At 48.3% G+C, this 14,363-nt stretch overlaps 1 protein-coding gene across 4 annotated transcripts in view; it reads right to left on the reverse strand.

The window, feature by feature from the left end:
- Positions 1–1,988: 1,988 nt before the first annotated feature.
- Sort1 (sortilin 1) overlaps positions 1,989–14,363 on the reverse strand; it is an 84,793-nt gene continuing 72,418 nt past the window's right edge. For 2 of the 4 annotated variants that reach the window (XM_040752058.1, XM_040752057.1), the window contains exons 16-21: positions 11,943–12,059; positions 9,776–9,884; positions 8,247–8,345; positions 7,453–7,559; positions 7,098–7,209; positions 1,989–6,281 (exon numbers count right to left, since the gene is read on the reverse strand). In XM_040752058.1, coding sequence (XP_040607992.1) covers positions 6,267–6,281; positions 7,098–7,209; positions 7,453–7,559; positions 8,247–8,345; positions 9,776–9,884; positions 11,943–12,059 — 559 coding nt within the window. In that variant the 3' untranslated portion in view covers positions 1,989–6,266. The remainder of the gene's footprint in view (positions 6,282–7,097; positions 7,210–7,452; positions 7,560–8,246; positions 8,346–9,775; positions 9,885–11,942; positions 12,060–14,363) is intronic. The other 2 variants (XM_040752060.1, XM_040752059.1) reach the window with 1 other exon arrangement.

The raw sequence follows: 14,363 nt of genomic DNA on the forward strand, positions 1-14,363 counted from the left end.
TCTGTCTGTCCCTCTGTGTATGTGTGTACTGGGCTTGTTTCCTTCCTCCCCTCGTGTGTGTGTGTGTGTGTGTGTGTGTGTGTGTGTGTGTGTGTGTTGGGGCTTGAACCCAGGGCCTTGCGCTTGCTGGGCAAGCCCTCCCCCAGATCCCCACCCCCAGCCTCTCATAAGTTGGGTTTCAATTGTGAAATGGAGGTAATAATAACCATAGGGTTATGAGGATTAGAAGAGGTAATCTCTCTAAAGTGTTTAGCAGCGTGTAGCTGACTAAGTGCTGGATAAATGGAAGCTATTTTTAGGTCAGACCAGCATTTCCCCCTTTGAAAGCTGTCAATGGCTTTCTTCCTATGAGATAAAGCACAAATGAAGTGAGAGGCAGCCTAGTCCTGGAGGAAAGCTCCCCAGGGACAGGGACATGTGACATCTGGCTGTACCATTCAGCCACCAGCTGATAGCTCTGAACCTCAGGTCTGTGTAACGAGAGGCTGATGCCAGGACTGTGCCTGGGATACAGCAAAACCACAGTCAGTGCTAGCCAGCTACACCCAAAGCCATTTGCTACACATGCACCCTCCACTCAGATCATTTGGTTTCCCATCGCCCACCCCAGTCTCCTAACTCAGGGGCCAGCAATCCTCTATCTATGTAAATCTTTGCATTTATGTCTTTGCATCATTTGTATTCCTCGTGCCTCTCAAGGTCAGAAGGAGGGCATCAGATCTTCTGGGACTAAGAGTTGCCACGTGGGTGCTGAGAACTAGACCCAGGTCTTTGGAGTGAGTAATCAGTGATCTTAATGGCTGAGTCATCTGCATGCTGCATCCACATTTGAAGGTCAGAGGACAGCTTTCCGGAGCTGTGCATGAGATTCTTAAATGATCTTGAGGATTGAACTCAAATCCTATGTTTGTATGGTAGGCATGCTACTGACTGCTCTCTCCTGCTTAGGGGGACCCCCTTTTTTACTCAGTATCTAGCTATGTTTCTATGGAAAAAGTAACCTAAGCCACTTTTTTGTCTCTCATATTAAAGAATGTATAAAGAATCATATTTAGCTGGCGGTGGTGGCGCATGCCTTTAATCCCAGCACTCGGGAGGCAGAGGCAGGCGGATCTCTGTGAGTTCGAGACCAGCCTGGTCTACAAGAGCTAGTTCCAGGACAGCCTCCAAAGTCACAGAGAAACCCTGTCTCAAAAAAACAAAAGAAAACAAAATCAAATTTAAAAAATAGAAACTCCTCCCCTTTGGTCTGCCCATCAGAAGGTTCAATTCAGAGCAGGGCACTCTGGAGGTAGAGGTAGGAGGATTACCATCAATTTTAGGGCAGCCTGGGCTTTCTGGTGCAGTCTTAGAACACGCTAGATTTAGTCCTTAGAAACTCTTGCCTGAGGGTGGCCCCTTCAAAACAAGACCTGTGCCCTGGCATCTCAAGACCAAGATGTGGGAGCAGTGAATGGAAGTATTGGCTCAAAATGCTACCCCACGGTAAGGTGGGATGACTAATGACTGAAGGCAGGTGGGCAATGCTTGAAATGAGGATGCTGAGACTCTGGAGGACTGTGAGAGGAGCAAGGGAGGACGGAACGAGTGAGTGGCCTCAGCTGACCTTTTGTGTGCACTTCACAAAGCCACCCCAGGGAAGACACAGTTCGGGACTGTAACCTTATGCTGTTGTGTCCAGAAGTATAGAAACAGACACTGGAGAAAGTGTGTGGTGGGCTGCTGAGCTTTCAGGGTGTGACAAGAGGGACGGTCCAACACATACCGCACCGTGGGAGGCAGACCTCAGGGAGCATAAAGATCAAGACAGTGAAAGGACAAGAAAGTTAGAAAACTTTGGGCAAGCAACTGTTCGTTTAGGAGTCATTTCCTCAAAGCATCCACCACCCTTCAAGCTAGAAGTGCACAAGCTAGCTTCAAGCGAGAAGCATCTAAGTTTTGAAGGTAGAAAGCTTACGAAGAAACCGTGGCTTACTCATCTTAGTAGGTTAGGTACCAAAGTCCAGGCTGTTTTATTTCTAACCCAAATATTGCAAATATACAGAAAATTACCAGTACAAAGTTAAACACATCCGGATTTATTTACACAATGCTAAAGAAATTTTGCGTTTTATTTCCATTTTGTGGGATTTCATTATGGGGTCTGGCTTTGCTATATAATTGACACAGGTCTTTGAAACTTGACAATCCCACCTCGCATGCAATGTTCTGTCCCAAGTGGGCAGAAATCTGGAGTTCTCAGTGCACATGCAGTGGTGGTCATGATCCTGCTTTGCACTTTCCCAGGAAGGCAGCCGCCCCTCACAGCCGGGAGGGGCCACATGCTCAGAAAGGGAACCAAGGACAACGGGGGAAGACAACAGGCACGTGGGGACCCTGAGCATTTCTGTGCACGAGGATAAGGAGAGTGCAGCCCAACCCCCCCTCCCTGGAGGTTCAAAACACCAGGAAGTCAGCAGACCACAGCTGAGGGCATGTGGAGGGTGAGGACTGCACTGAAAACCAGACTGATAAATCATCAACATGTACACTATACAGTTTATACATGTATATATGTACACACACATATACATAAAGGTACAGATTAGCTTGTGTTACTCCATACAAACAGATGCAGAAGGATGTGCCGGTGAGGAGTGCACGCAGCAAGTCCTTGAAGACAATGTCAAGTCAGCGCTCCAATTCTTACTGTTACAATGCATGGAACCAGGAGATCAGCCTGCACCTGTGGCTTCAGGGACTCCACGGCAACCTGCACCTGGCAAAGCACTGGCCGGCAGGGACGGGAAGCCTGGTGCCTCTTGCCAACTCTGGGCTTCCCTGTCACTACGTCATATGGCAAATCCTAAACTTTGGTTTTGTTCCAAAAGACATTTAAGTTCACATTACTTTTCCCTCTGGTAGGGAAGGTGATAGAAAATTGCGAAGCTGCATCCCATCCTATTTTAGCAATCTTTGTGCACCCCTGCTGAGTGGGGAATTGAGAGGGCTGTGCCGACCGACAAGTGGACGAGGCCTTTGTCAGTGTGCATAGGGGCAGGGTTCTTCAGAGCGCTGGAGGAAAGAAAGACCATCTATAGGGTTACTTGTAGAACTATAAAATGAGAAATGCCGTGCCAGCCCTCTCATTGTGGGGCTTGGTGGAATGGGCCTTGGGCTTCTCTCTGCATCCTGGCATCCTGAGGAAAGGATGGTTCAGTATAGTGTGTCCAGCCACGGTTTATAGGCCTGATCAACAAAGGAGCTGAGCTGAGCCCTAATACAACACTGCCACAGAGGAAAGGCTAGCATGGGCAGGCAGGGCAGTAGAGGTAAGCCCAAGAGCACAGGTCTGCCAATTCAGAGGCAGTGGGTTCTGAGGCTCACTTGCCAAGACTGACAACGCTGCCATATCCCAAAGGCCTCTGCTCCTCTGAGCAATGTTCTGTTCCATTCATAGCATATGCCCCGGCCTCTGTCTGGTCTCGGGGAAAACTCCAAGGTCCTAGGGTCTCAAGCAAAAAGGATGCTTTGGATTTAAAACTCAGGCCACTATGGACTTTCTGATATGTCTCAACTACCTAACAATGCTAAATCCTACTGCTCAAGTCTCTAGAATCAATCCTCTCTGCCACCACAATGCTGAGAATAATGGTATGCTCACCGGTGGTGACGCTGGCACACTCGCCAATGCTGATGCTGGCACGCTCGCCAATGATGGTGCTCCAAGGCTGAGCAGGACAAACCAAACCAGAAATCTTTTTTTTTAAGCTATAAAGATCTTAAACATCTTAAACCTCTGGCTGGAGTTGCGTATTAGAGTGCAACTGGTTCTGAAAGAGCCTACAGAGCCAGCTAGCCAGGGGTAGAAGTGAGAGGGTGGGGGAAGCCGCATCCATCCGTGGAGACTCACTTCCTGTGCTCCCAACAGCGACCGTCCACCAAGGGAGAGGGCCACGCTGGCGGGCCACAGCTTTTTATTTCAGCCATGAAGCAGGGGAAGAAAATGTTTCCTAAAGAGAAAACAAGAGGCCAAAATAACGCTCTGAAAGAACCCAGCAAGCACCTCCACGAAGTTTCACTCCGAATACTCGGCACCTTCCTGCAAAACCATATCTCAGAGTTCTGAAGACCCTGGGCGACTGACTCAATTAGGGCTCCTGAGCTCTCTGGCAAGAACAGCAGATAGCTCAGGAGAGAATGCAAGTAAAGTGAGCTAAAACTGGCATTCCACAGAAACCCCAGATACCGGCAGAGGCAGAGGCAGCCAGTGTTAGCTCCATCTCAGAACCAGTGGACCTCGCCATACACAGGCTTGTCTATCCGCATCAGCCCAGGGGTGTGCTGGGAGGGGCAGCACGCGGTGGGAGTGGGTCTTCCCCCTTTGGCAGGAGGTGAGGGTGGGCAGAAATTCTGATAAATTATGAGCTGGTATATCTTTGGAATTACTCTAAATTTTAGAGTCATACAAAACCATACACTCTGGCTCTAACAAATATTAGTTCTCCTAACAGGAACAGTCCTAACTTCATCTTCTAACAGAAGTTCCCTGACTCATTTAGCTGCAATGCAGCATCTCTAGTCTCCCTGTCCGCTTGCTCCCTCTCTCCTGCTGCTCTTCATTCTGGGGAGGAGTGAGCCATCTGCTCATGCATTCTGACAAAGTCCGTTTGGCACCTTTACTTTTTACTTTCTAAACACAAAATGAAGTAGCAGCAGAATGGCATTTACTCCAGAATGCCCCAGTAGTAATTACTGGAGGAACTGTGACGAGCGAGCAGGGGTAGGGAGACCAGAGACGGACCACACCATCGCCCCGTGTGGCTAACAGTCAAGCTGTATTAAAAGGAATTACTACAGCTTTCCATTACCAGATGGCCACCCCAAATCCACTGATCATATTCTAGAACTTATTTAATCTGGGAAAATATCCGATAGAAAATATCCTTAAAACATGAAAGTGATTTATCACACATAGCATCACCTAGAAGCAAGGCTTCGGTGGGGTTTGCCAAAGGTCTCTGGCCAGCAAATAATCAGTGAAACTATGGGAAGGATGAGAAGGATGGTCTGGTAACGTAACTTTGATTTTTAAAAGTTCATCAATTTGAAAACAGCCCTCGTTCTGGTTCTATGAACAGTAGCAACTCAGGAGGAAGCTATAAGCCTTCATGGTATAAGTTTAACACTGAGCCTTTACAATGGGTGATAAGGCTATGGCTGTCCATCCTGGGGCTGCAATGCGCATTCAGCAATGAACTCTAGGAAAGGGATAGCGAAGCCTGCATCCCATACTTGAGCAGGTCCACTGTTCACACAGAGTACAGCTTGAAAGACTCAGAAGTAGCCAGTTTCATCTTTGTGTGTTTGTTTTTGGAAACAGGGTTTCTCTGTGTAGCCCTGGCTGTCCTGGAACTTACTCTTTAGACCAGGCTGGCCTTGAATTTACAGAGATCAGCCTGCCTCTGCCTCCCAAGTGCTGATTAAAGGCATGTGCCACCACCACCCAGCTAGCCAGTTTCATCTTTAATAGGAGTTAGATCTAGTCAACTCCCTGTTGCTCCTCCTCCTTGCCACAAGTTAAAATATTGCCCTGTAAGTTTTCCTGATTTAGTAGTGTCTTGGAAGCACTTGGTTAAGTTAGTCGCCAAAGGGCAATTAACACGGTATTGCCTAATTAAACAGGAACAGAAAAATCTGGTAGTCACGGTGGGGTGGGCCTGGGAAGACACGGCAGGGCTGGTTGGTGCGCAGTGTTCTTTAAACAGGGCTGTCCACAGATGGAGAGAAGCTGGTACCAGTCACTGCACCTCCGTTTCCTGCTCTGAGGCTGCCTCCCATGGCTGGCAGAGCCCAGGGCCAGCACCGGGTATGACATGAGAGTTGAGTCGATGGTGGAGTTGGCAGCTGCCCTGGGGTGGGCATCGCACAGAACACACAACAGTGGGGTCAGTGAAATAATCCCTTTGAATCCCATTTCATTTCCCTTAACATACAAACCAACTGACAGAAACCTAAAGCCCACACGTTTACAAAAGACAGAACTTGAAACAAAAAGTTAAAGAATTTAACATTTCCCCCCCTCAGAGCCAACTGTGAGATCAGTTAGGGTTCCCCACCCCCCCCACCCTGTATTCTTTAGTGTAGGTCCTTTGGGCTTGGATGGAAGCAGCAGAAACAGAGCTGGGCCCGACGCAATGGGAAATTTATTTCCCCAAAGTCAGAGCCGCTGGAGTGTAGGAGGTACTGTGACTCCATCCACGCTCGGCCCCAGCTTTTCTGAAGAGCTATTCCAGGAGGTCCTGAAAAGACAGACATGTGCCATGTTACTGACAAATTAAAAAAAAACTATTTTGAAAGCAATTGCCTACTTTCTTGGCTTGTCAAATCTTGTAGCTGGTATGTTGTGGCTTCTAGCTTATGCACAACTTGGTCCCAATTGTATCTTTAATAAAAAAAATTTAAAGAGATTTAAATAGATTTATTTTTCATTTGATATGTATGAGTTTTGCCTGAATGTATGTCTGTGTACCATGAGCACACCTGGTGCCTTGGAGGCCCGAAGAGGGCATTGAATCCTCTGAACTAGAGTTATAGACAGCTGTGAACCATCACGTATCTGCAGAGAACAGAACCTGGGTTGTCTGGAAGAGTAAGTAACCAGTGCTCTTAACATTTGAGCCATTGATCCAGAGAGTGTCTTGGTTACAAGTAGAAAAATAAGTTGTCTTTAAAGTAATTTATTTGGCCGGGCGTTGGTGGTGCACTCCTTTAATCCCCGCACTCAGGAGGCAGAGGCAGGTGGATCTCTGTGAGTTCAAGGCCAACCTGGTCTGCAGAGCTGGTTCCAGATCAGCCTCCAAAGACAGAGAAACCTGTCTCAAACCCCACAAAAAAGTAATTGTATTTTATGTACGTTGGTGTTTTGCATGTATGTCTGTGACAGTGTTGGAGTCCCTGAAAAGAAGTTACAGCTGTGAGCTGCCATGTGGGCAGCTACCCAGGTCCTCTAGAAGAGTAACCAATGTTCTTAACTGCTGAGCTATCTCTCCAGCCCTGAAAAATAATTTTTTAAGGCTGAAATTTTTTGATAAATCCCCAAGAGGAAAGTGTCTCACCTCATCTGAATCATCATGATAACCACTTTTAGCATGGGAGGCTGTGTCCAAAGCATCCACTCCATCGGCCTCCGCGTGCTGCTGTAGCACAGAGTATCGGTGGACCAGGAACCTGGAGGGGGACCTGGGGTTAGTTTCCTGAGTTGAGCAGGGAACATTTCTTATAGAAAGGGGTTTCCTCCTATTTCCACACTCATGGCTGCACAGTGTGCAGCTATAATAAGATACAAGATTTGAATCTGAATCTTGAGGGTTATCACTTTACCTAGTTTCAGCCAAGAGAACAGGATCACGCAGGCCGGAGTGGCCTTTTGGTTTGGATTCAGGACCTCTGACCTACTTGCACAATTCTTACCTTCCGCCACAGACATATTTCTTCACAATGAGCACTCCAGCTACAACTGTGACCAGCATCAGTCCCACGATGGCCAGGATAATAGGAACAGAATTCGACTTGGAATTCTTGATAAATTAAAACATAAACAGGCACAGTTAGGCATGCACGGTCTAGAGCTTAATTCAAAGAGACTACTCGTTTCTTTGAGTAACCTACAGTCCAAGGCACTTAGTCCGGGTACTTCTCTACCCCCCCAGATGAATGTCTGAGTGTTTCTAGGACGCTAGCACAGGGAATCTGAACTCCAACCACCTAGAAGCTACAGTGCAGGGTCTTCAATGTCAATGTTATAGTGGAAGTCTTGGCAACTGCATCAAGTCATGGGTGTCCAACCTTTTGACATCGCAACATGATATCATCTATAAACTTAATGCTTGAGAACTGCTCAATTAAGTTACCCCAAAAATTGCATAAAGAATTCACATTTTAAAGTTTACAATTTTGTGTTAGGTCACATTCATAGCTATTCTTGGGTGCGTATGCCCCTGGGGCCATGGGTTGGACATGCCTAGAAGATGGCTATGGTCACTGTGATTGTTCCATGTTGATTACAACTCCTGGAGCTGAAGGGTAGAACAGGAAAGGAGGCTGTGAGAATAGAGGCTGAATGAATCTATAACTAGGCCATCAACTTCGAAGATGTGTGTCCATTCTATTCCAGGAAGGCCATTCTATGACACCAAGATTTCTGTTAACGTTTGGCATGTTTTCACAAATAAGCCTTATCATATCATTGTTTGCGTGTAACCTACCTGCTTCTGAGTAGGAGATAGGAAGTGTGTGTTTTCAGTGTATCCAAGAGGAGGCGGAGCTGGATTCTGGGACAAGCTGTGTCCCTGTGGGCGGGAGTCCTGTGCAATCACACACACAAACACTCTGAGGACAGCCACCAGCAGTCCAGGGCAGTGGTGCAGAGAAGGAGGAACTTGCCCCCTTACAAATACACACACCCACACACTCTTCCCACCCTGTCAGGGTCTCATCCCGTAGAACAGCAGGGAGGAGGTGTTACAATTGTCAGGGTCAGCCTGTCATATTACAGATTAGGGAGATGGGTCCTCTGCTTGCCTCCCTGTCACACTGTGCCTGTGTGCCTTCCCAGGTGGCCCTCCCTAGTTGCCTTACCCCCAGAGCTCCACCTGACATCAGTGCCACACTTCCTAGGACTTGATCTGAAGCCGGCCATTGTGGTTACACTTTACCTTTCACTTAACACACACACATGACTTAGTTCAACAATCCCTACTGTACAGGGCTCTCCTGTGTGTGCAAATCTCCAGTCCATGGCCCTTTGTTATTTTCTTATTTTTTTTCAGAGGCTTGTTTTATCTTATTATCATTACTTTTTTGCTTTTTTGGAGCAGGGTTTCTCTGTGTAGTCCTGGCTATCCTGGAACTCACTCTGTAGACCAGGTTGGCCTCAGACTTACAGAGATCTACCTGCCTCTGCCTCCTGAGTGCTGGAATTAAAGGCGTGTGCCACCACTGCCCAGCTTTGTGTGTGTGTGTGTGTGTGTGTGTGTGTGTGTGTGTGTGTGTGTGTACGCACGCATGCAGTGCCCACAGAATTCAGAAGAGGGCATCAGATCCCTTGGAGCTGGAGTTACAGGCAACTGAGCTGCTGACATGGGTGCTAAAGGCCAAGCTGTGTCTCCTGCAAGAGCAGTACGTACTGGGGACTGCCAAGTCATCTCTCTAGGCCCATTTGTTTGTTTTGGAGACAGTGCCTCATGTAGCCCAGGATGACTTCAAACTTGCTATGTATGGATAACCTTGAACTTCCGACCCTTGGGCCTGAGTGCCCAAGTGCTGAGGTTACATCATCATGGTTTGCTATGTGCTGCTGGAGGCTGAAGTCGGAGCTTCATGTACACTAGGCAGCAAATGCTCTACCCACCGAGCTGTAGTACCCAGCCCCAAGTTTTTTCTTTTAAAAGCTTTGACTAACATCTAAGTGCACATGTCAGCAGGGACATTGTGACAATTCAGTATGTGTATCCTTCGCTCACTGAGCACAACTCTTAATACTTTTTCTGTAGAACTCTGGGCCCCAGAAACTCCACAATTCCATGCTTTTAAGGTATTTATAACTTTACACAGTGATGTTTCCCCCAAACATACGCCAGCTCTCAGCAGGATGTCCTTGTCACTGGGGTATGTGATGGGTCCTGTGTCCTAACAGCAGGCCATTCCATATTGGTACCAAAGTGTAACTTTGATTTTTCCTGCCAGACCGTGAAATCCCACCGGTACCCAGAAACCAGATCTGTTTTTAACATACCTGCATCTTGGGGTTCAAGAAATTGCTTGTGCATTTCTTTTTCAAGTCTTTTACTTCTCTGGCTGGATTCATCCCCCCTTGGCATCTGTCTCCTGGGATTTTCCGGTACCTGAAAGACAGGAGGTTGCTCACAGAGGCTGGCAGTGGCTGTGTTGTTTTCTGGGGGAAGGCATGGAGTCAGTGGCCAGGGCCTCTTGTCTGGGATGCACCTGACCCCTTCTTTGCAGAAGTTGCAGCCATTCTGTCTAGCAGGCTGAGAGGTATATGGAACCTCCAAGAAACAAATTTGTGAAAGTTTCCCAAAATTTGTCTTCAGTGATGGCCACGACAGAGGTGGGCTTGAACCCAAAATGGCAAAAGGAAAGCAGTAGTAATACTAGGTGTAGGCCAGCTGCCTGCAATGAGGCCTGTCAGCAAAATCGGCTCTAGACTCACTTCAGTGAGGAGGGTCCCTACAGAGCAGCAGAGAAGCCAAATAATAAACTAATAAATGTTTATATTAGTTAATGTGCAAGAAGCATTGCAACACACACACACACACACAATCTCAGAAGGGAGAAAGGGAAAGGAGGAGTAGGGTAAGAAGAGAGTTTTCTTTTTTTTACAGCAGAACATAAGGATGTGTTGGGGGGGTTGCCTCTTTCACTACAGAAGGTTCTCGCCTCTGGGAAACTGAGGAAATCTGAACACACCCTTCAGCTTTACTTGCTGTTAGCCTCTCCTTTAACCGACTTTAAGAAGCATGGGCTGGGCTGGAGAGATGGCTCAGCACTTAAGAGCACTGACTGTTCTTCCAGAGGTCCTGAGTTCAATTCCCGGCAACCCCATGGTGGCTTGAATGAGACCTGTACCCTCTGCTTGCCTGTAGGCAGAAGGCTGTATACACAATAAATAAAAGAAATACTTAAAAAAAAAAAAAAGAAGCATGGGCTTTGGGGGCCGTACGGCTGTTTCTCACTGGCTTAGCTGTAGCATTTCTGATGCATGGGTTATAATGTCACAGTTGCCTATGTTCATTTTCAGGGACTTTTGTTTTAGGGCAGGGTCTCATGCTATGTAGCCCTGGCTGTCCTGGATCTCACTAGGTAGACCAGGCTGGCTTTGAACTCACAGAGATCGACCTGCCTCTGTCTCCCAAGTGCTGAATCAAAGGTGTGCACACTTTTCCCACCCAGCAATTTTTAGGGACTTAAATGGCCACTTTTGTTGAAAACACAACTCAAGCAACTATGCAAGTGGCCTTTTGAATGATCCACCACAATTCAGTGGAGGACCTCAGACTATGGGAACACCACTTCTGAGCATGCGCCTTTTTCGAGAGACGCTATGATGGTTAGCTGCGTGTGTGTGCAGAGCACTGACTGTTTGTCTCCCATCACATTTTCATGCCCATTTAAGCCATTTCCCCCTTGTTTTCTCCAGACGGGATTTATCTAAGCAGGGCTGGCTAGGCTAGAGGTGGATGTGTAAAGCAGACTGGTGTTGAACTTAAGGTGTTCCTCCCGACCCTACAGCCTGAGCACTGGGGTACAGACGCACTGCTCCATCAGGTTTCATCCTATTCTTTACCCCACAAGGGGCGCTACGCCCTAATCCTTAAAACCGTGGACTCAAAGACTGTTCTCAGGTTTCCGTAAGTTTGGCCACCCCACTGGGGAGTCCCATTTGGCAAATGTATTATTTTGTTGACTGAAATACTATGTGGTAGACATAATGGCCATGGGCCAGGGTTGGAGGTGGGGAGTGGCGCTGTCTATGGGGATATTTCAGGGCCAGCAAAGACTCAGCATTTATGTGTCTCGCTGTCAGTCACTTGCCTGTCCTTCAGACTGCACCCGAAAGTGAGACCCAGAGAAAGCTCACTAACACTCTGATGGGGAGTCCATCAATGGGGAGTTGCTGAGGTTCCATTAGAGCTGCACCTTCTCCTGTGGAGGCCGCCGGAATATGAAATTAATTCAAATGGAAAACCCGGTTCCTCTGCTGCACTGGCGGCAACAGCCCCATGAGGCCAATGGCTGCCAGCTGGGTATGGCGGACGACAAACTACTCTATCATCACAGTAGGTCTACTAGATGGTTCTTTCGTGAATGTTCAGAACTGGGCAGAGGCAAGCTGCTTTGGCTCTCGGCACAGTGGGGCTCTTGCCTCGGAGAGGCCATCTTACCCGTTGGTCGTCAAGTGCTCTTCCTTGCCATACAGACAGAACTCCAACTCGTGCCCCTTCAGTTCCGGCTGCTCCACACACTCTGAGGCATTTTCTGGACGGAAGTAGCCAAAGTCACTGCAAGAATCAATAAGGACACTTTTGATGTTGCCTGCAAGCCAGCACATGACCAGTAGTCAAGTGGGACATTCCTGTTATGGGTGCTCCAACTGAGGTGCGAACAGTTGCAAAGGCTGTGGCGTGGATCTTAAGTGCCCCACCAAAGGTCTGTGGTGAAGACTTGGCCCCCAGTATGGTACTACTGAGAAGTGGTAGCTCTTCCTAGGGTGGGGCCCTGCCTTCTTCCTCCTGTGTCACTTTTTGGCCACAGGGATCAATTTGTTCTGCCCCGTGTTTCTGTCCTCAAGTGCCGATGTCGACAGAGCCTGATCAGAGCTTTCCTTGGGCAGTTTTTCCCTTTGGAAGCCAGCTGTCCTGGTATTTACTAAAGTCATGGAAAGAAAACAGTCCGTTAGGAAAAGCCACAGAGAAGGCTTATTGAAGAGGAAAGATGGACCAGGCCCAGCAGACTTACAAACAGATCCCCAGGCTAGGAGACCTATAACAGTCCAGGCTCAGGGAAGGGACGGAGTGCCACTTACAGTAGGGCAGAGTCCCTAACAATGAAGATAACAGGGACCACAGAGGCATAAGAAACAGATCTAAATTCAGAGACACTTAATTCTTTCCTTCACGTCCACTTGTCATTTGTCAACTGTTGCTCTTAGGAATACATGTTCTAGTTTCTCTTCTGCCCTCTTCGCTTCCTAGATAGTCCTAGGCTCCCATAAGAACGCTCCTTCCTGCCCTCCACCCTTTGTGCACGTGCGGATGCACTTTTGTGTTTATATACATGTGTATGTGCCACACCGTGCATGTGATGTGGATATGGAGACCAGAGGTCAAGGTCAGGTGCCCTCCATTGCTCTCCCCATTATTTGAGGCAGGGTCTCTCACTGAACATGGTGAGCTCTCCCCCAGGCCTAACACTGAAATTCCAGATGTATGGCATCAAGCCTTGCTCTTGTGTGCATGCTGAGGATCGGGCATGTTCCCATGCTTGTACAGGAAGCACTCTAGCCACTGGCCCAGCTCCCCAGTCCCCCTCCATCCCATCGTCTCTTTGTAGTACCTCTCGTTCACCTTCCGTTTTGTTCTCGCCCAGAAATAAGGCCCTGCCTTTTCCCCCGAGGCTGACCCTTTATACAGCATCCATGGCTTAGGTCCTGCTTTCCCACCCACCTTCCATCCCAGAGGATGAGAAAGGACAGCCGATCTCTACCACTCACCAGTGCCTTCTCCTCAGCCTGACATCCGTCTACCCTAGAAGTCATCTCATCTTCTCTTATTGGGTAAATCTCCCCCCCTCCCCACTTCCCTTCCCCATCTCTCTTTCTTGGGCTTGAACTCAGGGTTTGACATGTGCTCTAACCCTGAAATGTATCCCCAGTCTCTAGCCATATTTCTTGTGGGAATACTTCTAATTATTTTTCTCATTTAGATCATCAACACCCCAATCCTGGCCATCAAACCCAGTATTTTCTCCTCTGTACCAGTTCCCCTCATTTCTGTCTACAACGTCCGTAAGGGAAATTTAGTTCAAATGTCCTACACCTGGACTCATTCCTTCCTTTTTAAAATCTTTGCCCTAGCATGTCTGAGGCACCCTATGTAGATCAGGCCAGCCTGCAGCTCTCGGGGCCCTGTCTGTCTCTGCCTTTCAAGCGTTTCCCTCTGTGCTATGACTACTCTTTGACTTCCTCGGTGTGCCATCAGGTGTCGAAGCTCATGGCCGCCCACCGGCTTCTAGGATCCACTTCCTTCCTGGATGCACATAGGCAAATGCCACCACTCATCAGTACTTAGCTGGAGGCCACCTCCTCAAAGAAGGCCTTCTGCAGTCCTCCTGCTTCTTGCCACAGGGGAGTCTTCTCCTCTCTTCACCTACTGTGTGCATGAGTCTGGGGAAGGAGAATGGACGGGGCTTCAAAGTGGTGCCATCTGTCTTAGTCAGCAAAGGCCACAGCGGGAGTTTCCCAGGTACAGGGTCCAGCAGAGAACGAGGCCAGGCCTTCCTCACACAGGAAGCACCACTCTGCATGACCACAGCACAGAAGGAAATGGTGACAGCTCAGGGAAGGAGGTCAAGGGCAGGACAACCTCAGACTTCACTACAAGCCAGAGGAGAGCGGGCAATGATGTGCCTCCTGTGGGAAGGGAGAAGGGAGGGGCCACAGTTGACCTGAGTTCCTTCAGATCTGCATTTTGCTGTCACTGCAGTTCAGGGGGATATGACAGGAGAGGCAAGATTACTTTGTCCCCTCTCTTTGTCCAAGTGCTTCAGGACCCACTTTTCCTTCCTGCCAGTATCTGTCACAAGTA

Source organism: Mesocricetus auratus, unplaced genomic scaffold, assembly GCF_017639785.1.
Source record: "Mesocricetus auratus isolate SY011 unplaced genomic scaffold, BCM_Maur_2.0 Super-Scaffold_100009, whole genome shotgun sequence".
Taxonomy (NCBI): Eukaryota; Metazoa; Chordata; class Mammalia; order Rodentia; family Cricetidae; genus Mesocricetus; species Mesocricetus auratus.